This window comes from Pezoporus occidentalis, unplaced genomic scaffold, assembly GCF_034315485.1.
Source record: "Pezoporus occidentalis ecotype Australia unplaced genomic scaffold, CSIRO_AGI_Poc_V1 ctg46, whole genome shotgun sequence".
Taxonomy (NCBI): domain Eukaryota; kingdom Metazoa; phylum Chordata; class Aves; order Psittaciformes; family Psittacidae; genus Pezoporus; species Pezoporus occidentalis.
Genome location: NW_026915791.1, coordinates 7,055,039 through 7,077,498, shown reverse-complemented (window position 1 = coordinate 7,077,498; position 22,460 = coordinate 7,055,039). Strand labels below are relative to the sequence as shown.

At 48.5% G+C, this 22,460-nt stretch overlaps 1 protein-coding gene across 4 annotated transcripts; it reads left to right on the top strand.

The window, feature by feature from the left end:
* Positions 1 to 453: 453 nt before the first annotated feature.
* PACSIN3 (protein kinase C and casein kinase substrate in neurons 3) lies at positions 454 to 21,964 on the top strand. 4 transcript variants are annotated; one of them, XM_062635887.1, is made up of 12 exons: positions 454 to 547; positions 12,195 to 12,278; positions 14,186 to 14,286; positions 14,716 to 14,872; positions 15,617 to 15,852; positions 16,529 to 16,684; positions 17,204 to 17,379; positions 18,144 to 18,264; positions 18,718 to 18,854; positions 19,311 to 19,376; positions 19,886 to 20,046; positions 21,646 to 21,964. In XM_062635887.1, exons 3-12 carry the CDS (start codon positions 14,233 to 14,235, stop codon positions 21,759 to 21,761), a joined length of 1,380 nt encoding a protein of 459 aa, XP_062491871.1. In that variant the 5' UTR covers positions 454 to 547; positions 12,195 to 12,278; positions 14,186 to 14,232; the 3' UTR covers positions 21,762 to 21,964. The 4 variants fall into 4 exon arrangements, with proteins under 4 accessions (XP_062491871.1, XP_062491872.1, XP_062491873.1 ...); XM_062635888.1 differs by lacking the exon at positions 454 to 547 and adding an exon at positions 748 to 812; XM_062635889.1 differs by lacking the exon at positions 454 to 547 and adding an exon at positions 1,760 to 1,880.
* The last annotated feature ends 496 nt before the right edge of the window (positions 21,965 to 22,460 follow it).

Sequence of the window (22,460 nt, the reverse complement as noted above, 5' to 3'; positions counted from 1 at the left end):
GCAGCCCCCGCAGTGACCAACGCTAGGCTCAGCAGCAACGCCACATCTCCCGCTTGGGTGTGCGCGGGGCTTGGGGAGCCCTCTGGACCTCCTGCTCCAGTACACCCGGCGGGCTCCGGACCCTAAGTGTGAGCACACGAACTAACACACTAAAAACTAAGTGAGGCCCTACATCACTGGGCTCACAGCACAGCTCTTAGGGCCGCCTTCCTCCTCCTCCCGGTGCCCGCCATGCCGGACAGAGCTCCCCAGCCGGGGGAGCAAGGAGCAGCCCCCCGCCCGCTCCTCGCTGTTCAGAACCGGCGGCTCAGGGCCGCCCCCCAGCCCTGCCCCGTGTTGGGGAACCGCGCCTGGAGCCACCGTTGCCCTCCCGGCCGCCCCTCGGCCCCACCTGCCCGGGCAGAGCCCAGCGGCCGCCCGTTAATTGGATCAGGAGCGCGGCGGTGGGCGGGAGCGGCTGAAATAGGGGGAGGGCCCGGGCCGCTCTTAGCTCAGGTGGCCGCTGCCCGCCGGGCGTCCCGCCGTGTGGAGCCGTGCTGCCTGCGAGGTAAGCGGCGGGGTCACCTCTGCTGCTGCTGGGGCGCTTTGGGACCTGTTCCCCGTGGGGCGCCGGGGGTCCCGGCGGGACGGCACAGCACAGCCTGGCCCGGCCCGGCGGAGGGCAGCGCGGCTCGGGAGGCGCTGGCAGCTGCGAGGGAAAAGTTTCCTCATGGAAAGGGGGCGGACGGGGGGAGGCGGTGCCCGGCGGGCGCTGCCTGTGGGGAGAAGGGGACCGGGAGGCGGCTCGGAGTGACACGGAGCGGAGACCCGGGGTAGGCGCGGGGAGCGGCGGCGGGTGCGCGGTGCCGTGCAGGTTGTTGGCGGGGGGCTGCGGGGAGCTCCCCGCACAGCTCCGGTCCTTCCGCGCCCCTCGCAGCCCGGCCGCCAGCCTGACCTTCACCGGGTGCTGCCGCCGCTGGGGGCTGCGGAGACTCCTCCGCTCCGCGGCGGGGACAGGGGCCCCTTTGTGCCGGAGCCGTGTTGAGCCGCTTCCCACTCTGAAACCGGAGCCGCGGGCGCTGGCAACGCTGTGGCGGAGGGCGGTGAAGCGGCTTCCCAGGACCCCTGGGGGAAGGGGCCTCGCTGGGGCCCAGGCTCGGGGGCTGCACCCCCGTGCTCGGGGGTCCGTGTTGTGGGACCGTGAGCCGGGCTCAGCCCTGCCCTCGCTCGTCCTCTTCCCCTTGTGTGGCTGCCGACAGCGGTCTTGGTGTGCGGGAGGGGGGAGCAGGGTGTGGGGCAGGCGAAGGGGTGCTGCTTGCGGCCGTGTCAGCCGGGCCCTGGCAGGCTGCTGGGGTTACCGTGTCCTCTCTGGCCCAGGGCAGGAAAAAGCTGATAAACATGGAGGGTATTAGTGGGCCTGAACACTTAGTGCTTGAGGAGACAGTCTACGATTTGTCGCTGTGTGCGGGAGGAAGGATCAGCGATCTCCACGAAGCTATTGATAAATGAAGTTAATATGGCCCAAACATATTAACCAGTTTCACTGCTTTCCGTGCCAACTGTGTGTTCTCTGCATGCTTCAGTTCTTCAGGCTTGCAGGAGACTCAGAGCATGGTGGTGAGGGGGAGGTTAGCTGACCATCTCTTTACGCTTGCTCCTGGCCCTAGGATGTAGTCTGGCCTTTTTGTTCACTCTCCTCACCCAGCTGGAGCTCGCTGTCTCCTGAAGGAGGAGATGAGCCCCTTTCCCCTTCAAGTCAACCACTGGTCTCACACAGTGGAATTCCTGATAGGAAGGTAATTGACTGCAGTGCAGAACCCTGGCAGAGCCTCTCACTCCACCCTGGAATTCGCATGTCACCCAGAAGTCCCTAAGCGTGGCGATGACTCAAGTCGCTCTGGGTGCGTAATGGGAGCAGAATGCACAACTGCAGTGTGTGGGCTAAAGTGACAGGGTCCAGATACTCCTTGCTTCAGGTGTGAGCTGGTCTCGGGGTGGAGCTTCTCCCCATGAATTGCATAACTGCACACATTCTTTCGGGCAAGGGTTCACCTTTCTGTGGAGTGTACAACATGCTGTGTGTGAGCCGGAGTCTGTTCTGCTGTGACAGGGTTTTGTGGTATTAATAGTGTTTCACTAGAAGGTCCCTAAAATATATGCTAGATCATTCTTTGATTTGCAGCTTGGAACAGAACGTGTGAGCTGGATCAGCTGCTTGTTGCTCCCCTGTCCTGTGCTCGCTCTATTGTATTGCTTTATTGGCTTTCTTTTTTTTTCTTCTGACCCATGAGTTTGAGCTTCCCTGGCTTGCCTGCACTTGTCCAAGTAAAGAGTGTTTTCTCCTTCTCAGGCTGCATAAAGCAGTAAATTCAGTGTGTCAGCGATGTATAGGCTTGAGAACAACTGTCCACTTGAAACTCCATTCTCAAACATCAGTGAGTGAATAAGGATTGTGTGTAACTGAAGTGTGCCAAAATGCTGCAGGTCCTTGGCAGATTCTGTGTGTAATCAAGTCATAAAAGCCTGAAAATCTTACGGACCCAAATTAATTTATTTGCAGGACAATGGTGCTTTTACTCATTATAGGTTATTATGGATTATACAAGAGCTAGCCTGTATCTGCTGGGCTTTCTCTAAATGATCATGAGTTTCAACATAAATATATATACGGAGAGGGAAAGCAAGATTTTGGTTTTAAATGCAGCAGTTCTGTCAGGTATATTTGTAATGTGACTGCTTTTAAGGGATGATAAACGGAACATGTTAGTCCCAGCGTGGCAAACACTGTATATTCTTTATTCTGACCATCTTGAGGGCTGGAGGCTGTTCAGTTTGTTGTTTGAACTATTTGGTCTGTGTCATGGCTGACATCCAGGGATTGAACTGGGGACCTGGAAAGCTAAAAGTATCTGCCTGTAGCCTGAGTGGAAAAAGCTATGCGCTTGATCAGAGAGCATTAATAAACTGCCCCTATTTCTGTCATCAGCTGATCAGTGATGTGCAAATTTGGGCTGCTCTGGAGAGTTTGTGGGGAAATGCCTAAACAATAGGAGAGCTGTGTAAGCCCTTATCTTTTTAAAGCAGACTTTCTGATCAGGCAGGCTATTTTATCACTAGTTACTCAGTGTGATGGGTGTAGAGGGGACTGTGTGACAGGGAACTGTGTCAGAAAGATTAATAAAAAAGCCATAATTCATTAGTCTGAGGGCTTAGTGGACAGTAAACAATGGCTATTGTATCTGGAAGTTTTAATGAAGAATATGGGATTTATGAAGACTAATGAAAGAACTTTGCATCCTTGGAGCAGTTAAGGAGCTGTTTAAGAGGTAGCTTTTTGTCCCTAGGTTGTGGTGTGGTGACCACTAATTTAACATCCAAATTCACTCTGATTGTCTGGCCACAAGTTTTTCCAGCAGCACGAAGTGTAATGTCCATGCAATGCCAGTGGTGCATCCAATGCTGTGATCGTCTAGCTTTTTTTCAGTGATGAGTACATTAGTTTTGTGTTCCTTCAAGCTGAAATGTGGGCTGAAGCCGGGCACTGCCATAAGGCACTATATGTGACTGGCATCTTAATCGTACTTGAGTCGTCAGTGGTTTCTCCTGACTGTGAATGGCACGATGGGAAAGACCCTTTCAGACTTGTGGCAGTCAGAATCTGTGCATTAAATCTAGTGGCTGTCACTGGGCATTGTAGTTTGTTGAAGAGGCATGTGAGAGATCTCCATGGTACCCAGGGCCTGGATGCAGTCATTAGGCTTGTGTGGGCTTTCATGTTCTTTGTAGGTGGCTGTGGTGGGGCTCTGTTTATTGTGACCTGTCAGTAAGTTTTTCCAGGTTAGAGCAGTTAGAATTGCTGCAGGCAACCCACAACTAAGTGTTAGTAAGTCTTCAGCTTCCTTAGTTCTTGTCCATGCCATGAGCTTGCCCAAGCTGTATCTCTTCTGTTTGCAAGAAGATACGCTAGTTGCCTCCTGGGTTGTTGGGGACATGGTCAGTGTTCTCACTTGCCTGTAGGTGATTATCTGTTGGCAGTAACTTCCTCCTCTCCTCAGTATTCCTGCTGCTAAGCCAAACCTCTCCTGCTCCCGGGAGGGCTGAGCTGTATCACCTACTGTTAAATAGAGTTCTGAAGTAGGCTTGTGCCTGTCTCTCACAAGGGCAAGAAGCTTCATGGAGGATTGGGAGAATACACAGCATATTTCACTTCTTGAATGATTCTAGGTATTTATTTTTGTTTCTTGGTGTTTTCAGTCAGCTATTTCTTGTACTGGGACTGCTGACTTGTGTGAAAGCCTGGTGCTTACTCCAGCAGCAATGCAAGTCAAAACCCAGGGTTTTGAGCTGTGGGATAGGAGCTGCTTCAGGAAGCCACTGGGAGGAAATAAACCCCACTGGATTGCTCTGTTTGTGCTTTCTGGTTTAAAAACAACCTCTTAGTGTTCTTTTCTTACATGCCAGATTGAGTCCAGAGGATCAGAAACTGAGATCATTGCTTTGGCAATGGGCTGAGAAAGCAAATGACTTTCCAGTGATGCTGAACAGTTAAAAATCTATGCTGTGATGTGTGCCCTTTGGGCTGACTGTCCCATTTGCTTGTGTTTTCCTGGGGTCTTGTTGATATGAAGTAAATTACATTAATAGTCCTGTTCGTCAAGCTGAGGTCCAAAAAACTTACTTGAAGAGGCACTACTGATACCACAGAGCAGATTCTGTGCAAATAGTATGAAAGGAGATAAAATTTGCTCCATGACATACAGGATAATGAACTTCAAGAAGAATGCATGAAATACAGTTCTGCACAGTGCAAGCCAGTTCCTAATGGCTGCCCTACTTCACCCTTGTTATCTTCTGACATGGGAAGAATGTCAGAAAGGCACATGAGTATCTTTAGGAATGGAGTACCTACAAAGTGAATCTACCAAACTTCTTGACCCAAGAGATGCTATGAAGGGAATTGAAGTTACTGAATCTTCTCTCCAGTCCACAGACCAAACACTTTCTTTGTATGTGCCTCGTTCCATGAAAGACTCTGGAATGACTCTGTAAAGACTCTGTAAAAGCTGGTCCATAGTTCTGCCAGTTTGTGGTACTGAAGCCTGCCTTACAGTTGTTCTTTATGTTGTTTAGATTTTCCTGTGAGGAAGCAGAAGCAATTGAGTAAACCTGGCTATGGTGGCAAAAGGTGAACAAAGAGCCTTGCCACTGGAGTGGAGGAACTGACCACAACATGGAACAGAAGCACTGGGTGTGATGCCTTACCTCGTTCTTCTTTACCATAAGAGCTATTCTAGGACTCAAGCTCATCTTCAGCTCTCACTTTAAATAGTTGGTTGTACTCCCTTCTACAGCATGTTTGGGACTCAGAACTGTAAAGGGAACTAGATGAACTTCAGAAATGTTTTGATGATGATCTTTCAGGTCCTTGTCTCCATTAGATGAATATTTGGAAGCAAAGTATTTGCATAATAAACAGCTTTAGTAAATTAGCTTTCATAAGTAAAAGCAGAAACCTGTTTGATATAACCAGAGATAAAGAAATGCAGTACTTCAGATTCATTTGCTGTATATTTGCCACACTTGGTCTGAATGACAAAATAATATCTGCCATTCTGCTTCCTCAAAAGGCAGCTAATGGAAAAGGCAGCTATAGGTAAAGTGAAGCCAGAAGCTTCACAACAGCAGCTGGGTAGAAAAACCCACTGTGATTTCCAAATGGGAGAAGGGGCAGAGAGGGCTGATTGGAGACATTTGACTACTGTGCAATCTGGTGACACAAGAAACACCCAAAAGCTCAGTGTTAGGATGGAGCTAACTGGCTTGTGCCTATAGAAGCTGTTTGATTGCACTGATTGTAGGCTGCTTCCTTAAGACTTCTTAATGCATTCAAGTAAACCCGATCCCTGCTCTTGGGGTTGCAAAGTGATTCAATCACAGGTGAATATTCCATTGACAGGGACTTAGAGGAGTTTGCTCCCCCTGTTCCCAACCACAGGAAACATCCCCAATCACCACCTTCTGTTCCTTTTTTCTTTGCTCAGAGCTGGATGAAGCTGGAGCATTTTGTTCTCTTTGTTCAGATCTTTATATGAACAGCAGTGATCCAAAACTTCTTTACCCAAAGTCTGGTTGGAATTGGGTGGGCTGGCAGCTGGGTTACAGGATGGACTGTTGATCTTGCCAGGCACATTACCAGGTAAAATGTACATTAAATCCTTGGGAAACTGTCTGCATTCAGTGCAGACTGAGACTGCCGAGGAGGGGTATAATAGCTTTGGCTGGAGCTTTGAATACCTATTTATTAATGATTTAGGAAGAAACAGCTTCCAGTTCTTTGGAGTCTGTTGTGATTAAAAGGGAGGTGCTGATTGCAGGTATTTGCTGGCAAGCCTGGTGTTTGTTTGCAGAGGCTGATGCAGCAGGGTAGGAAGAAGTACCAGGCATGTGAAGCAAACAAGTGAAGAGGCTCAGGGAGTGGGACAGCAGAGATTACAGGTTCTCACCATCTACATGGCTTAAAATATTGGCCTGGGAGAGAGGTAAGGCAGGGAGTGTGAGAACTGGGCAGTGGGCATGCAGACTGATGTGTGGAACAAGAGCTATGCTATTCACAGCACTGAGAGAGTAGGCTGTTCCTGGTAGCTTGCATGTGTCTTTTATTAAGCTACCCACTGATATTTGTAGCTGCCTGTTAAATACATAGACACAGCATACATGTCAAGATTATTCTGGCAACTGTCTTAAACATACAAAATGAATATGGCCTGTTGCCCTCTTAGAGTATGGTACCCATGGTCCAACACAGATTTCCTCCTTCTTTTAGCTCTGTGGATATTTGATATTATAATCAATTTCTTCATAGGAAGAACAACTGGGGGAAAAACAACTGCAGACCTTGACAGCCCAATACATTCCTTCACTAACGCTGCCTCATATTGTTGTGTTAAGCAGCAGTCTGTGTTCCTGTAATGCTAAAGATCTACATCATTGGAAAAGCAAACAGGATTTCTCCTTATCTTGTGAAACAATTTCTACCTGATGAAGTTATGTCAGTAAGGAATCTTAACCTTTAGAGCAGCGGCAACGTGCTGGTACAGCCTGTCCTGTAGCCTTGGCCTCTGAGAACCTGACAGGGAATAGCTACTAAGTGTAGGGAGTATTTAATTCTGAATGAACATTTTGAAAGCAGCCTGGGGTTACAGACAGGGGGATGTCTGTCTGCAGTACATTGGCTTGGTCTGAATGTCAAGAAGACCGATATAAAGAAGCTGTAGTCTGAAATAAGAATAAAGCAGTACATATGCTCAGGATGTCAGTCCTTTAAGTTGATCAGGATCTTGTCTGCATTTTAGTACTTCAGTATAATCACAGAGAATTTTGCTAGCAGGCAGAAGCATGATCTCCAGAGAATCACTGTATGGGAGACAGGCTTGCACGTAGCTGAAGTGACCTTTGTGTGCAGTTGCTCTTCAGCCTGGTGTCCCTCTGACCTCTCCCTGCCTGGAGAGATCAGCTGAAGTCTTGCTTGAAACTGCGTTTGACAGCCCTGGCAGGCTTCAGTCCTTAGGGAGTGACTGGAAAGCACTGGCATCTAGTCCCTTTCCCAGTCAGGTGACTCTACCAAGGGTGTGACCACAGCACTAAGATAAACATCCCTAAAGGAAGTTTTGGGGAATCATCACATTGTTTGGCATCCTATCTAGCTATAGAGAAGAACCAGCCCCTCTTCAGAGGGGTGAGTACACCTGTAAATATCAGACCTCTTCTGTAATGGCAGTGGAGAGCACATCATCAATAGTAATCATTATATAGTCATCATCAATAGTCACTGGTTCAGAGCTATTGGATGTGCACCTCCAGAGATGGTGAGGCTGGAAAGGACATCCCATCTCATGCCCCATTTTTGTTCTCTCCGTCAGGGAGCTTCCTAGCTCTGCTGTACCAGCAGCAGTCCAGTTCATTCCACTGCTGGAGTCGTGTGGAACCTCCTGGCTCCAGCTCTCTAGTTCCATTCTGACACGTTAACAGGAAAAAAACTCCCCAAGGGTTTTCATGCTGCCTGTTCTGTAAGGGGAGGGGGCTGCCATCCTTTTGTGTATTTGTGTTGTTCAGATTGAAATGGTTGTCTGTAGCCTACACCAGAAGTGCCCTGGAGTGAAAACAGTCTCACCAGTGCCTGCTATATACAAAAGTGACTCTGGGAATCCAACAAATTGGCTGCAGAAGTCTCGCATTGCTTCTTTGTGTTAGTTGTCTTGACGTGGAAATAATAGCAGCCCAGTCCTGATTTAAGTTCTTGCTTATCTTGGCTTTAAAACTTATATAGAAATTGGTCCATAATAAAAATATGCCTCGACCAAAACCTCAGCTACTGTTCCTGAATAAATATAACTCCACTTGTTCCTACATGTGTCTGCATCCAACATTTGCTGTTGCACTTGGGAAAGGGGATAGGAGTTGGGCAGAAAGTTGTGTCATGCGCAGTGTACAGGCTCTGTTCCTGTGGATGTATTCCTGCAGGGCTGCATGCTCCAGTCCTTGGAGCATTTATAGAGTTCAGAGGCTTGCTCTTGGCAAACTTGGGAAAACAATTGCTTAAAAGGAGTCTCGAGAGGCAGTCAAGCAATGCACAGAAGTGATGCCTTGGGCATTTGGAGGCTGGAATTATTGGAGTGTGGTGTAGAGGGAAGAGGATCTCTGTGGTTTATGTGCCTTAGGAAAAGGTTTCTGAAGAGTGATTATTACTATTGGGTCTAGAAGTTTTATTTGTGGATGAGATGCTGTCTTATTCATGTTGTGCAAGCATGTTACCTTGTAGTGTGTTGCCAGGTTCCCACACCTTTTGAATGGGAAGGTTTGTTTTGAATGACACGTTGGTCTGAGGGCAGGGATATGTGCTCAGAGATGTGTGACTGACTGGAGCAGGGGTGAGATTAACAACATGGTTAAAGGTGGAAACTGCTCTGCCATGACAAGCCCTGTGGCAGTTCCCTGTGTGGAGCTCAGTACCAGTGAGGCAGTCCTGAACCATTCTGCCTTTCTGCAGCTGAAGACCAAGAGCCATTCTTTGATAACTTAACAGGGAGTTGATAGCAGGTGTGGCCTAATAACTATGTTGGTCATAAGTGAGGGAAGGTATTTGGGGCAAGGAGGGAATACCTTTCTAACAGTGCTAGCAGGAAGGGTTGTAGCTCTGCAGGAGTCACTTGCATGGTTCAGTTTGTCTACCTGATGTTGCTGGTTGTAGTGGTACCTGTGATGCCCTTGTCCATGATCCTGCAGAGGTGTGAAGTTAATAAATGTGTAGTCACTCTTTCCTTCTTCAGAGAGCTTGTCTTGCAGGAGCTGCAGTGAGGTCTCAAGTAGCTCTTAACTGTGAGAGCCGACAGAGGAAGGTGGGGAGGTAGGGATAAACATTCCTTTGCCCTGTAAATATGATCTGCTAGATAGCCTCCTATTAGCACAGGTGGCAGCAGCATCAGAAGGAGTCTTGTACATGGTGCTGACTCACAGGTAATTCTAGTTTACCCAGTATAACTTCAGCTATATGCTTATACTGTCCAGGCTCTGCCAGCCATCCTGAATCATGTGGTGGCTCTCACTATCATGGTCATAGAATGGTTTGGGTTGAAAGGGATCACCTAGTTCCAACCCCCTGCCATGGACAGGGACACCTTCCCCTGGACCAGGTTGCTCAAAGCTCTGTCCAGCCTGGCCTTGCTATATCCACAAGGTAACCCTGTCATCTGTGCTGCAAAGCAACCTCTAGGCTCTGGCATCTGTAACTCAAATATTTGCTTTTTTTCTGGCAAACTCAGGTTTTCCTTGGTCTCAAGCTCTTGGTGGCTCACAGCACATAAGGTGTTTTGGGAATAACTAGACATGAAGGGGCAGAATGACTATCTATCTGCTCTTCTAGGGCTCAGGATGACAGCAGCAGCTGTTATTCAGCCTCTGTGTGCAGTACCAAGTCCTTCCCTATGTCTGCACGCGTTTCCAATTTGATCTGATGACTGACACAGGCTCATGGAGTATATGAAGTCCAGAAAAAGCCTGGCAGAAAAGGGTCCTCCTCCTTCTTTGACCTTTTTGCTTCCACCAGGCTAGATCTTCCTGCACTTCTATAAAGTCTATGCAACTGCTATGGAACTATGTACTTGACTGGCTGCTACTCAGGTCATGGAGATTTGCCTGCAGAAATGCTAGACTACTTTATTGTATTCTCTCACCTAACTCCTGTGCTGATGATTGCAGGATAGCCTTAAGCTGTGGGATACTTTGCCACATGATATTGTGGATGCTGAAACCTCCTGTGGCTTCAAAAGCACATTGAAGAAATGAATAGAAGAGGAATCCATTGAGTGTTGCTAAATTCATAGGTGCCACATCCAGCTCGGGAAGTTGCTGTCAACAAATGGTTAGGGGCTTGGAGAGTATGCAGGGAGGCAGCATGTATGCTTGCTCTGTTCTCAAAGCAAGGGAAGGTATCTGCTTTTGGCTGCTGTCTACAGGGGCTATGAGAGCCCTTAGTCTGATCCAGCACAGCTACTACTGTTTTTCAGAGCCCGCTGATCTTAATGATAGTAAATCCAGTTATTTGGGTCTGGAACTCCTCAGGAGTATGGCTCAAATTTGAATGTGGAAACTGCAGAAAGAACAAAACCCCTCTGCATCTGTTGGCTTTTTGCTTGACTGTCCCTCAAGTGAACAAGTACACTGTGATTCACAGTAGCTTTCCACTTCTACCCCCAAATCCAAGCACTGCGTAGTCAGCCTGAACTGGAAACCAGAGATGGAAGGCATGTTTGTGATTCATTGCTTCCTGATAAAGTGGGGATGGGGGTGTGGCATGGAAAAACTGATACAGCCTTCACATGTCATACCCATTGATCTGTGTCTTCACTGGCAGAAAGAAGGAAGGGGTCTGGGGCAGTTTTAAGTCTATTTTTTACATCAGTGTTAATGAAGTGGGTTTAATCCAGGCAATTCGAGGAATGTTCAGTCTGGTTTATTGGGGCCACTGGGAAGTCTTAGAAGGTTTGTGATGAGTTATAACCTTTTATCCAGTAGCCTGGATCATCCTTAAGTGTCCCAACTCTTCCCCCCCAACCCCTTCCTCACCAAAGGTAACTAGCCTGCAGTAGCCTGATCTGCTTTTCTTTACCTCTTCCACTTTCCCTGCCTTCTTTCACTTCTCCTTCAAAATTGGCTTAATGTCTGGCTAAAAATCCCCATTCCAGGTTTTGCAGTTTCTGCTCTCAACTGTGTTAGCTCTCAGTTGCCATCACCTTCCAGCCTCAGCCAAGTGGATGTTGCTGACTGAGAAGAAGGGGTTTTTGCTTGCCTGTTTTTTAAACAAATAGACTTTTAACATTGAAGTAAATCTTCAGGGAAGTGAATGTGAGATAAACAAAAATGCCTCTTTCTGCCCTTGCTTCCCTTATCCTTTGCAGGCCTTTTACTTCCCTTTCCTCTGTAGAAAGTTACCTATATCATAAGGGCAAAATAAAACATTTCTAAGAAGCTGATGGGGACAGCTTACAGAACCAAGTGACAAAGGAAGCTCTGCTGGTTGAGAGCTGCATCCTACCAGGGCAGTGCTAGGTGCTCTGATCTTAAAAGGACTCTAGACCAGAATATGCATTCTAGTGAGTTTTGGTTTTGTTTCTTAAATGTAGGGTTATCAAGTTCTTTGTCTTGAATATAAATCCTGTTCCTCTTTAGTAAAAAGAAACTGGAGAAAGTGCATGAGTCTGTCCTTCCCTTTTCCTTCCAAAGCCAGCTGCATGTAAAAGGGTGCACAGCACTGAATGGAGGTGGTGGGGTTGCTAAACTGGACACCATGCAGTGAAGGGGGACCAAGCCCCATGTATGGTGCCTGGGGAGCGCTTATTTTCAGCCTTCCTGGCCTGAGCTGTCCCTTTGCTCAGCTGTTGTGATGGTACCTTTCCTGCACAGTGCCGTCATGCCGCCCCAGTGTTTCTATTTTCACTCTCTCTGGGGTTAGATCTTGTGACACAAGGATTTGGCATCTCTCCTACGTGCTGGAACGTGGCATCTTGGGAGGCACAGTGGCTGGAGCTGCTATATCAGAGGGTGCCCCTCCTAGTAGCTGGCAGAAGGGGGACGCCCCTAGGGTTGTGATGCAGCAGACCAGGCAGCATCCCTGCAGAGCAGCAGCAGGGTCTAATCATGCTCATCTTTGTGTCTTCCAGCCTTTTTGAGGGAATTTGAAGAGTTTGGGACGTCCTTGCTAGCTGCCCACCGCTTCCCTGCGGCATCTCACTTTCAGCTTTCAGGTATGGACTTACTGGGGACAGGAGTAGAGTTGCATGCCCTGGGCCCTGGAGGCATGTACGATAACTTTGCAGCCTGCTGAGGAGTAGTGGTAGGGAGGGAGGACAGGGACATGGTGGCATGGGTGGAGGTATTTTTCAGGTTTCAAGGTTGATGCTCTTGAATGTCACGTCCCATTTAACAACTTGCTTCAGTGACTGGAATTCAGCCTTTGGGAGGAACCCAGAGGAACAGCATTAATGTATTTCTGACACTCTCCATGAGATGAGACTGATCAAACAGAGCCAAACTGTTTCCAGGAGACATGCAGGAAATCCCTGCATTCTGTTCTGGGATGCTTCATGGTGCGGCTCATGTCACTGAGAAGGGTTTGTGGGAGGTGGGAGATGTGGACTCTCAACCTGATCTTCATCTCTGCTTGTTCTCTTTGGGCTGGCAGAATGAGCAGATACCTCTCTGGGGTGTGAGGGAAGCTTTTTATAACTAGGAATGTGCAAGAGGAGAAGTGCCAGCAAAGGACATCTCTGCTGCATTAACCCGGCACTGCCTAGAATGGCATTGCATGCAAGTGACTGGGCTTGGGCCTTTTTCAATACTCCCTCTCTCATTCCTGTACAAAAGCAACCCTGAACCTCTCCCTGAGGAATCATAGAATAGTTTGGGTTGGAAAGGACCTTAAGATCATCCAGTTCCAACCCCCCTGCCATGGGCAGGGACACCTCACACCAAACTATGTCACTCAAGGCTCTGTCCAATCTGGACTTGAACACTGCCAGGGATGGAGCATTCACAACCTCCCTGGGCAACCCATTCCAGTGCCTCACCACCCTAACAGTATAGAACTTCTTCCTTATATCCAATCTAAACTTGCCCTGTTTAAGTTTTAACCCATTACCCCTTGTCCTGTCACTACAGTCCCTAATGAAGAGTCCCTCCCCAGCATTCTTACAGGCTCCCTTCAGATACTGGAAGGCTGCTATGAGGTCTCTGTAGTGATGCACCATTTCAGGAACAAACTGGCAGTGCAGCCTAGCACAGAGTTCTGAGAGAACAGAGGATGAGATGAACCTCTTACATTCTCGCCTAGATTTTGAGCCTAATAGAATGTCATAATCAATGAGCCTGGAAAAGACCTTTAAGATCATCAAGTCCAAGCATTACCCCAGGACTGCCAAGACCACCACTGAACCATGTCACCGAGGAGAGCTCAGTATAAGGAAAACCCCTTTCTCCAGGCCTGTTTCTGGGAAGCAGTGCTGCTGGGGAACCACGATGTGTGCTACAGGGCCCTTTGCCTGGGTATGTCCCAGCATGTTTCTGTAGCTCTGCTCAAGCCCAGCTCAGCTGGTGGGCAGCTTATAGGGCTCCTCCCCATTCAAGACATGCCAGCCTGCTGACTGCTCAGCCTTGTCTGCCTCAGTCGGTAGTTGTAATCCTGTAATCCTGAGTCACACTGGGAAGCTGGAGTCCTCTCCATTGACAGAAGAATTACTTAAAGTCTTTCAAGGCAGATTTGAATAGCTTTAGCTACCTCACTTCTGTAGCTTTTGCTACTCTCTTGAGGGCCTTGCTTAAGCAAGGAATCTCTACAGAGATGTCTGGTGCTGCTGAAGGGTTCATCGGCATCTCCACTGCTGCATTCACCAGCATCTCCAGTGTCTGTACAGCCAAGGTTTAGCAAGATTGTCTTCTACACCATCCTTTCCCAATGTGCATGGAGAGAGGGGGCAGGTCCAGTCCTGGGCATTGCTGCTGGATCAAGCAGTGTGCTACTGGAGGTGCAGTGGTGCCGGTACTTGCTTGCAGGGCAGTAAGTTGGGCTCCTCCAGCTCCAGGGGTCACGGAGAGCTGTGCTCTCTGCCAAGGCTCAGCCTGTGCTATGTTAGAAATCACTTTTCTCTCTTCTCAGCTTAACTGAAATCTGCAAAGATTCTCTGCTGCAAGAAAACGGGGGTGATGTCATCAGAAGATGATGCTGGTGGGGAGGCTCCTGGGGGCAGCTTCTGGGAGGTAAGGAAAGATAATGGGAGTCTGGGGGAGGGAGGAATGTTTTCTGACCTCCCACCAGTTAGAGCAGTTAGAAGGCTGAGACTTAAGTTCCTGGGTGACATGATGTTCCTGGGGAGTAGGAGGGAGGAACTGTGGGGAGGCTTAGGAACACAGTGTGTTACTGCAGGGAAGAGGTGACCCTTTCCTCCACAGATGCTGTGGAATGGGAGTTCCTTGGTCAGCTGACACTGATCTGAGTGGGCAGAGAGGCAAGCAAAGCATCTTGTTGTCTACTCTCCACTGCTGTGCCTACCTGAGAGAGTGCCAGAGGAGGGTCTGAGTTCAGCTGCTGTGTTCCCTGCCCATGCAGTGACTGAAACTGCTGCTATCTTATGTGAAGGAACATGGAAGTCAGTACAGGATAAGTGATGATGCTCTGTGACATTTCAGGCTGGAAACTACAGGCGGACAGTGAAGCGTGTGGATGATGGGTACCGGCTCTGCAATGACTTAATCTCCTGCTTCCAAGAACGAGCCAAGATCGAGAAGAACTATGCCCAGCAGCTAACAGAGTGGTCCCGTAAGTGGAGGACCACGGTGGAGAAAGGTAAAGCTGACAGGTTGGACTGGGAGCAGGATGCAGTCATTGCATTCTCTTCCTCGAGTGTCACCTCTTACTGAGGTAATGCTGTTTCCTTGGGGGACAAGCTTCCCTTCTCCACGAAGAGGGTGACTTTCTTGGGTGTCTGTGTTTTTGTAGCTAGTCCTCTGATTCTGTTGGAGAGGTGTTCTCTGTATTACCAGGTATTTGGGTACAAAAAAAAAACCATTAGTATCTATTTCTTTAGTTTGGCATTTCCTTGGGCAGCCCAAGTCTTAAATCAAGCTGCAGATTTCCCCTTTTAAGCACAGCTTGGCTGTCTTGCTGCCTCCTCCTCCAGAGAGAGAGAGTAGCTATTAATGCTGGGATGTAGTGGCAGCGGGCTGAAACTGATAGGATCTCCCAAACAAATGGGAAACAGTGGAAAGGTGCTTCAAAGGACATGCTGGTCTTGGAAGCAGAAGCTAGCCTCATAGTGCTGTTATCTATCGAGAAGCTCAGGCTGGAAACCTCCTGGCCAGCACCATGTGGGAAAGCTAAGCCTGTCCAAAAGTAGTAGCAGTCAGCTGTAACAGCCGGTTTAGATGCTGCCTGTTGGGTCTGTGTGGAGACCAGTCAATGCTGTCTTGTGTGATGGGGGAGAGTTAAGGAAGTGACTCCATACTGATACATGTGTGTAGGAGGAAAAGAATCTGCCTTCTCTTCTGTAGGCAGGAGGTGTAAGAGCCCCTCTGGTGCTTGTTCCTGCAGGTCCACAGTATGGAACACTGGAGAAGGCCTGGCATGCCTTCCTGACAGCTGCAGACAAACTGAGTGAAATCCACTTGGCTGTCCGGAACCACCTGGCTGGGAAAGACTCAGATAAGATCAAGGCCTGGCAGAAGGAGGCCTACCACAAGCAGATGATTGGAGGCTTCAAGGAGACAAAGGAGGCAGAGGATGGATTCCGCAAGGCCCAGAAACCATGGGTGAAGAAGATGAAAGATGTGAGCAAAGTGTGAATGGAGAAGCAGGAATAAGGGCAGTTGAGGTGGCTGCCTGCTGTAGGAGCCACTGGGAAAACTGGGTTTAGAGAGTTGCAGAGAATGCCAGAGGGAGGGATGTCTTCATAGAATGGTTTGGGTTGGAAAGAACCTAAAGATCATCCAGTTCCACCCCCCTGCCATGGGCAGGAAAGCCTCACACTAGGCCATGTCACCCAAGGCTCTGTCCAGCCTGGCCTTGAACACTGACACAGGCAGAACATTTACCACTTCTTTGGGCAACCTGTGCCAGTGCCTCAGCACCCTCACAGTAAAGAGCTTCTTTACATCTAACCTGAACTTCCCCTGTTTAAGTTTAAAACCGTTGCCCCTTGTCCTACCACTACAGTCCCTCTCCAGCATCCTTGGTGGTCTCGTGTTCTTGATGGGTTTGTAGCTTTCTTATGTGGGAAGACTTTGGTAACGGGTTCTGTATTCAGTGAGCACTGAAAAAGAGCTCATTTGGAGGTACCTCTTCCCTTTGGAGCATGGTTTAGTAAATGCCAAGTAGGCATTCCTGTTACGTTGTCCTGAAATGACTGCTGCCAACACTAACAAATATTAACATGCCCTCTCTGAGTAATGCAGTATCAATGTGGTCAGGCTCATGGCTTTCTCTGCATCCTCCTCCTACACACAGGTGGAGACATCGAAGAAAAACTACCATGCAGCTCGGAAGGAGGAGAAAACAGCCCATACAAGGGAGAACCATGCCAAGGCAGACTCCTCTGTCTCACAGGAACAGCTACGCAAGTTGCGGGACCGTGCGGAGAAGTGCACTCAGGAGGCTGAGAAGGTGAGCGAGTGGGGTTGTGTGGATGTGGGTCGCAAGGATATTCCTCAAGGAGGAAGCACTGGCAGTAATGTCACTCAGAAATGACTCCTGCTGAAGCCTGTAAGAAGGGGTGAGATCCCGCTGTGTTGAGGTTTTAGTGAGTTAGGCTGAGACTTAACTAAGGCCAAGTTCTCTCTGTCTTTGGTGTTGGGGAATATGTAATTTATAAGTAAATAAAGCAGGGGATTTGGTGGGTGGGAACTGCAGAGCTGCAGTTTGTGCTACCAAAAGTGGGTGGTTTGTCTGCCCACAAGAGAGAAAGTGTGGAAGGTCCTCTATGGAAGAGGGTGGTAAAGAACAAGGAACTTCCAAGAGCATTAGGAGAGCAATGGGCTGGGATAGCAGCTCTGGGATTTCCTCTTTCTGTGGTGTATTTGTTCAGCAGTGCAGGGGGGAAAATCATCCTTGTCAGCTCTAAGGCAGAGCAGGGTGACATCAAGGCACACGTCTCACTACCGCTGTCCTCCTGGGTTAATACAGTGCAAGGATCAATACGAGAAGATGCTGGAAGAGCTGAACCGTTACAATCCCCGCTACATGGAGGACATGGAGCAAGTGTTTGAGGGCTGCCAGGAAGCGGAGCGCAAGCGGTTGTGCTTTTTTAAGGAGATGTTACTGAATCTGCACCAACATCTCAACCTCTCCACCAATGAAAGGTACCAGCCCTGCTGCAGGAGGGAATTCTGCCAGCCTGGGGTGTCCTGGGCTCTGGTGAGAGGTGCCAAGTCTGGTCTCTGGGAAGGGGAGCTGCCTGCTTGCGTTTGCCAGGTTGCGCTCCTTCCCCTTCCAAGTGTGTCTTGGAACTGGCATTTGGTTCCATTAGACTGACCAGTGCTGATCTCAGACAGTGCCAGGCTCCTCAGAGAGGATTCTTTCTGCTTCTGAACCCTTCCCCTTCCACTACGACTGTGGGTGTGCTTCTATGCTATGAAATGCCTCCATGTTACTATATGTAATCTCAGCCTGAGGGTTGCAGCTCTGTTGCCTTCTAGTACCTATAGTTGTTACACCCATTCTGCCCCGAGTAAAGAGACCTTTTGTGAGATAATGACAACCATAAGCCCATGAGTTGCCCTTCAGTAGGGAGTACACAGGGGAAATGAGTGCAGCCAAAAATCTTTTGTGCTTCTATACTTTTAAAGTGGAAGCAACAAATCTGAGCCACCTCCTTGTCTGTGTGCAAGAATATGCCAGGCTCTTTCAGTGCTCACTTCTTGTTAACAACTGCCACACCAAACAAGCCTGTCCTGCTTGCCAGGCCAACTCCCCTGTAAGGGTGGCTCAGAACAGGTGCTGCTCCAGCATCCTTAATTCTGTAGGATGCTCTGTAATTGAGCATGAGGTTACGCTCTTTCTTCCTATTTGGCTTTTGGGAAACAGGGATGTGGTTATTGGTGGTTCTGTCTGTTCCTGCTCATAGCTTTCATGCGTTGTATCGAGATCTTTACCAAGTCATCATGGCTGCAGACAACCAGGAGGACCTCAAGTGGTGGCGCAACACTCACGGACCAGGCATGGCGATGAACTGGCCTCAGTTTGAGGTGATGCAGGATTCTAGAGCGTAGTTTTACTACTTCCAAACATTCAGCTGCTTTACTGGGACTGGGGGGTTGCTGCTGTGCTGGAAAGAGCATGTCTTTGCTTGGCAGACTCAGGATGCTGGGCTCTTTTTTGTTGTGTTGCAAGCTCTCTGGTGCCCCAAGTGACACATGCAGCCCTGCCAAGGTGCAAATACTCCAGCCATCCAGCTGCAAGGTCAGGGAACAGGAATTGGTGTTTAGGGCTTTGGAACAAGATCCTGTTGTAATTTTCTCATGGGCCCTCTTGCTGCACACTGGGATTCAATGGGAGTGAGCCTGCAATGGCAGCAAGGCCATGTGTCTGACACAACTGAAGTATGACCTGGTGTTCTGTCCTTCTGTACTGGTCAGAAAAGATGTACAGAGCTTTTGTATTAGAGCGGCTTGATGGAATTACTGCTTTTCCGTGAGCAGGAATGGTCCCTCGAAAGCCAGCGGCCCATCACCAAGAAGGAGAAAAGTGGAAAGATGGCTGATGATGTCACCCTGACCAGCATTCTGCCAACACGGGATGGGGTTGTCTCACAGACCCCTCTGCAGATAAGGCAAAGGTAAGGGCTAAAATCCAGGATATGTCAGGTTAAGAAGAGTACCTGCCTAGGATCATGGATGGGTTGGATGGATAGGAGTGATCTCTTCTTCAGCTTCCTGTCTCTTGCCCATCCCACTTTAGGAAAGACAGGGTAGAAAAGTGGCTTTAGGGCAGCTGCCTTCTTTTTGTCTAGTGTTTTACTGCCTCCCAGTGCATACTTGTCCCCTGGCATGGTGCTGAGCACTACCTGACAAGTCTGGTATAGCTGCTTCCCTTGCCAGGAAGCAAGCTGGAGAATAGGGAGAGGCTGAAGAGACTCTGCATGTCCTACAGTTCCAGCAGCCATCCTGCTTTAAAACGTGAACTCTGGCCAAAGTGAACTGGCCAGGAAGGAGTGGGGATATAGAGATGTCTCAAGGCCACTGCTGTATTTCACAGTCTGTTGGATTCAGGGGCCCTATTTGCCAATCTGCAGGTTTTCCTATCAAGAGGAGCAGAACAGTCTCTTCTGTGACAGCCTGAGGGCACCCGCCCATGTGAAGTTAGTATGGACATAGCCTTTTCAGGGGTTTTTGGGTTCCAGGTGCCTGTCCTCTGCTGCTCTTCCCCTCTGCTCTTGTTCCTGACTTGGAAAACAGCATTTCAGACATTTCTTTGGGATGGGAGACATGTTTTTTCCTGTCTTATTCGTGGCTGGAATAACTCTGGACATAGCTGGGCTCTCCAATTAGGACTGGCCTTCCTTGTGTGAGAGGGTCTGCTAGAGGAGGATGAGGTTATAGTGTGCATGTGTGAAAATACTTTGGGAATGGGTTACCCTCCTGCCCCTCAGGGCTCTAATGCTGCCATGCTTTCAACCAGATCTAGGATTTCTTGGGATCTCTCCTCCCTGTTCACCCTCACTTGGCTGCTGGGGCTCTCTTGCACCTTGTTCTATAGCACAGCAGTCTTGGCAGGAGGAGTGAGGGTGGTGTGTGGTTCAGAAGGAGGTGGGTGAGAGCTGATTCTACTCACAACCATCTTGTCCCCTCTCTCCTTCCACATGCAAAGCGGAGGGAAGGAAGACATTTCAGAGTGGTCAGATGAGGACACTCCCAAGAAGTGCCTGGATGCCAACGGGCATGAGGAAGACATAAAGGTACCAGGTGTACGGGTACGAGCGCTCTATGATTACACAGGACAGGAGTCTGATGAGCTGAGCTTTAAAGCAGGTACAGAAGCACTAACCTCTTACTAACATTATACTGTCCTCACTTGGGCTGACTGAATGATCTGAAACACTCTCTAAGAACCAGATGTCCCCTTGAAAACTGATATTCTTTTCCTGGCCTGACCCATTGCCAGCTCTTTTGAGGTGGATAATACACTGGGAAATCCTGCAGTCTTAGTTCTTAAGACTGAGACAGTGAGGCCATCTCAAAAGAGACTGCCTAGGCCTTGGTCACAGTGTAGGGAGAGCAGACCCCAAATGGGTGAAATTGATCCTTTGTGCCTACTCTAAGGCATTTATTCTGCCTTGTATCTTGAGACTTTATTAAATGCTTCTCCCTTGTGCCACTGATACAAAAATTCTGTAGGTGCTGTGTATTGTCCTTTGAAGTAACCAGAAGATGGATGTTGTCTGAGAAGGCTCAGATAACTGACATGCACTACTGAAGGCAGAATTCAGTTGGCAAAAAAAACATTGCAAACCACTGCTTAAAACGGGTATCTTGAGAGTGGACGTCCTGGATCTCAGCAGAGGATTGAGTGGGAGAGAATGTTGGAGCAACAGACCCCTTCCATTCAATTTAGCTTGTATATGTCCTCTTTTCTAACTCCAAGAGGACATCTGGATCTTGAGAGTGTCTCTTGTCATCTTGCTTGGTTTGAGTCTTACATGGTATCTCTGTCCTATACCTCTCCAAAATACACCCATTTTGAAAAGGCACTGAAGGCCCTCAGTAGCAGGGGCTTGTGCCTGAGGCCAGTATCTATGCCGCAGTGTTACCATACTAGTAAACGTCCTAACATGAACTTGTTGCTTTAAAGTATCGTACAGTATGGGTGTTCTACAGCTTGACTTTCTCTCTTTCTACCCAGCAGATGTAATGAGGCATGACTGGATAGTCATCCCGTTTGAATCTGCTCTGAGCAGCATGCACCATAGGGCTTAAGCTTGACAGCCAACAACTTGTTTTCTGTGTCTCTGCCAGTGTGGGATGTGCCTACTTATGCAGTCAGATCTCCCTCTCTGGCAGAAGTATGACCTTCTACTGGTGGAGAAGGGGACCTTCCTGCTCCTTCCCAAAGTAGATGGGGAAAGGTTAAAAGCCTTTCCTGGTCCTAGTCTGGGAAACAAGTTGGTTCCATGCCTTGCTGGCCAAACCAGACACTTCATCATGGAATAGGCATTTTTGGTCCTAACAGCCAGAGCTTAGCAGCCTCTTACATTTCCTCCCCACCTGCTATAGAGAAGCCACTAAGAAATAAACCTCTGAGATCCCTGTGATCTCTCTGGCTTGTAAACACATCCCTCTGGAGGGAGGAAAGCAGAAATATAGGGCACAACAATATTTCTGATGTTGAACAACAGAAGTGAAGATCTGTTTCTTGTTCCTTGGCCTGGAGGGTGATACTAAGCATAGATCCTAAAGAAGTCAGTAACTCTGGCTTTGATTAAACTGTGCAGAATGATAGAGTGTGATAAGGAGAGAAAAATGTGGTGATTCAGACCAAAAGGTCTTGCTTTTTATCACCTCTTCTGAGGTGAGGAAAATGCCATGCTGTCTTTCTCAAAACTGCTTCCTAATGACTGTTTCTGCTTTTAGGTGAAGAATTAATGAAGATCAGTGAGGAAGATGAGCAGGGCTGGTGCAAAGGCCGACTTCTCACTGGCCAAGTTGGACTTTATCCTGCTAACTATGTTGAGAAAGTTGGGTCATGATTGCTACTGCCCTGCTTAGTGTCTCACAGCCATACCAGCATCTCCTGCAGAGGTCACTGGGTAACTGCTGGCCCCAGTCCACCTTTGCAGTATATCCAGCAACTTCTGGACTTTGAGGGCATGTATTCCATGTAACTAATGCTTTATTTTAAATGCCTAGGCCTGTAGGGATTTTCTAATAAATAAACAAGGATGAGTAAAGACTTCTTTGGCTGTAAGCACTATGGGAGTGCAGAAGGGAACAGATCCTCTTGCCTTGCTCTCAGTGAAAAAAGATAAGAAACACAGGCAACTCCTCAAAAGGGAGCAAGCAAACTTCCTTGGCTTCACTGCACATGTATCCATAGCCCTGCCCCCAAGCTTCCTGTTCAAGGAACTTTGGATGTGCAGTGTAGTAGGGAACTCGTGGTATTGCTTCCCCTTTTTGGCTCAGTCAAGCTGACTGGCACAAATCTATTTATTCTCCCACATCTTTCAGAAGGCTTCAGTATCCTTCACCTGCAGCTTTGGTTCCCCTGGTAAAGCAGCTCATATAACTGATACAGATTTAACAATCTCTGTGTCTCCTCCCAGAGTCCTCATATTTATTGGGATAGCCCCAGGAATGAATGATAGCATAGCTTGGGGCCAGGGAAAAGGCTTTTCTTGCATGATGTGGCTGTTCAGGCTAACAAGTTGTGAACAGAACTATCTGGCAGC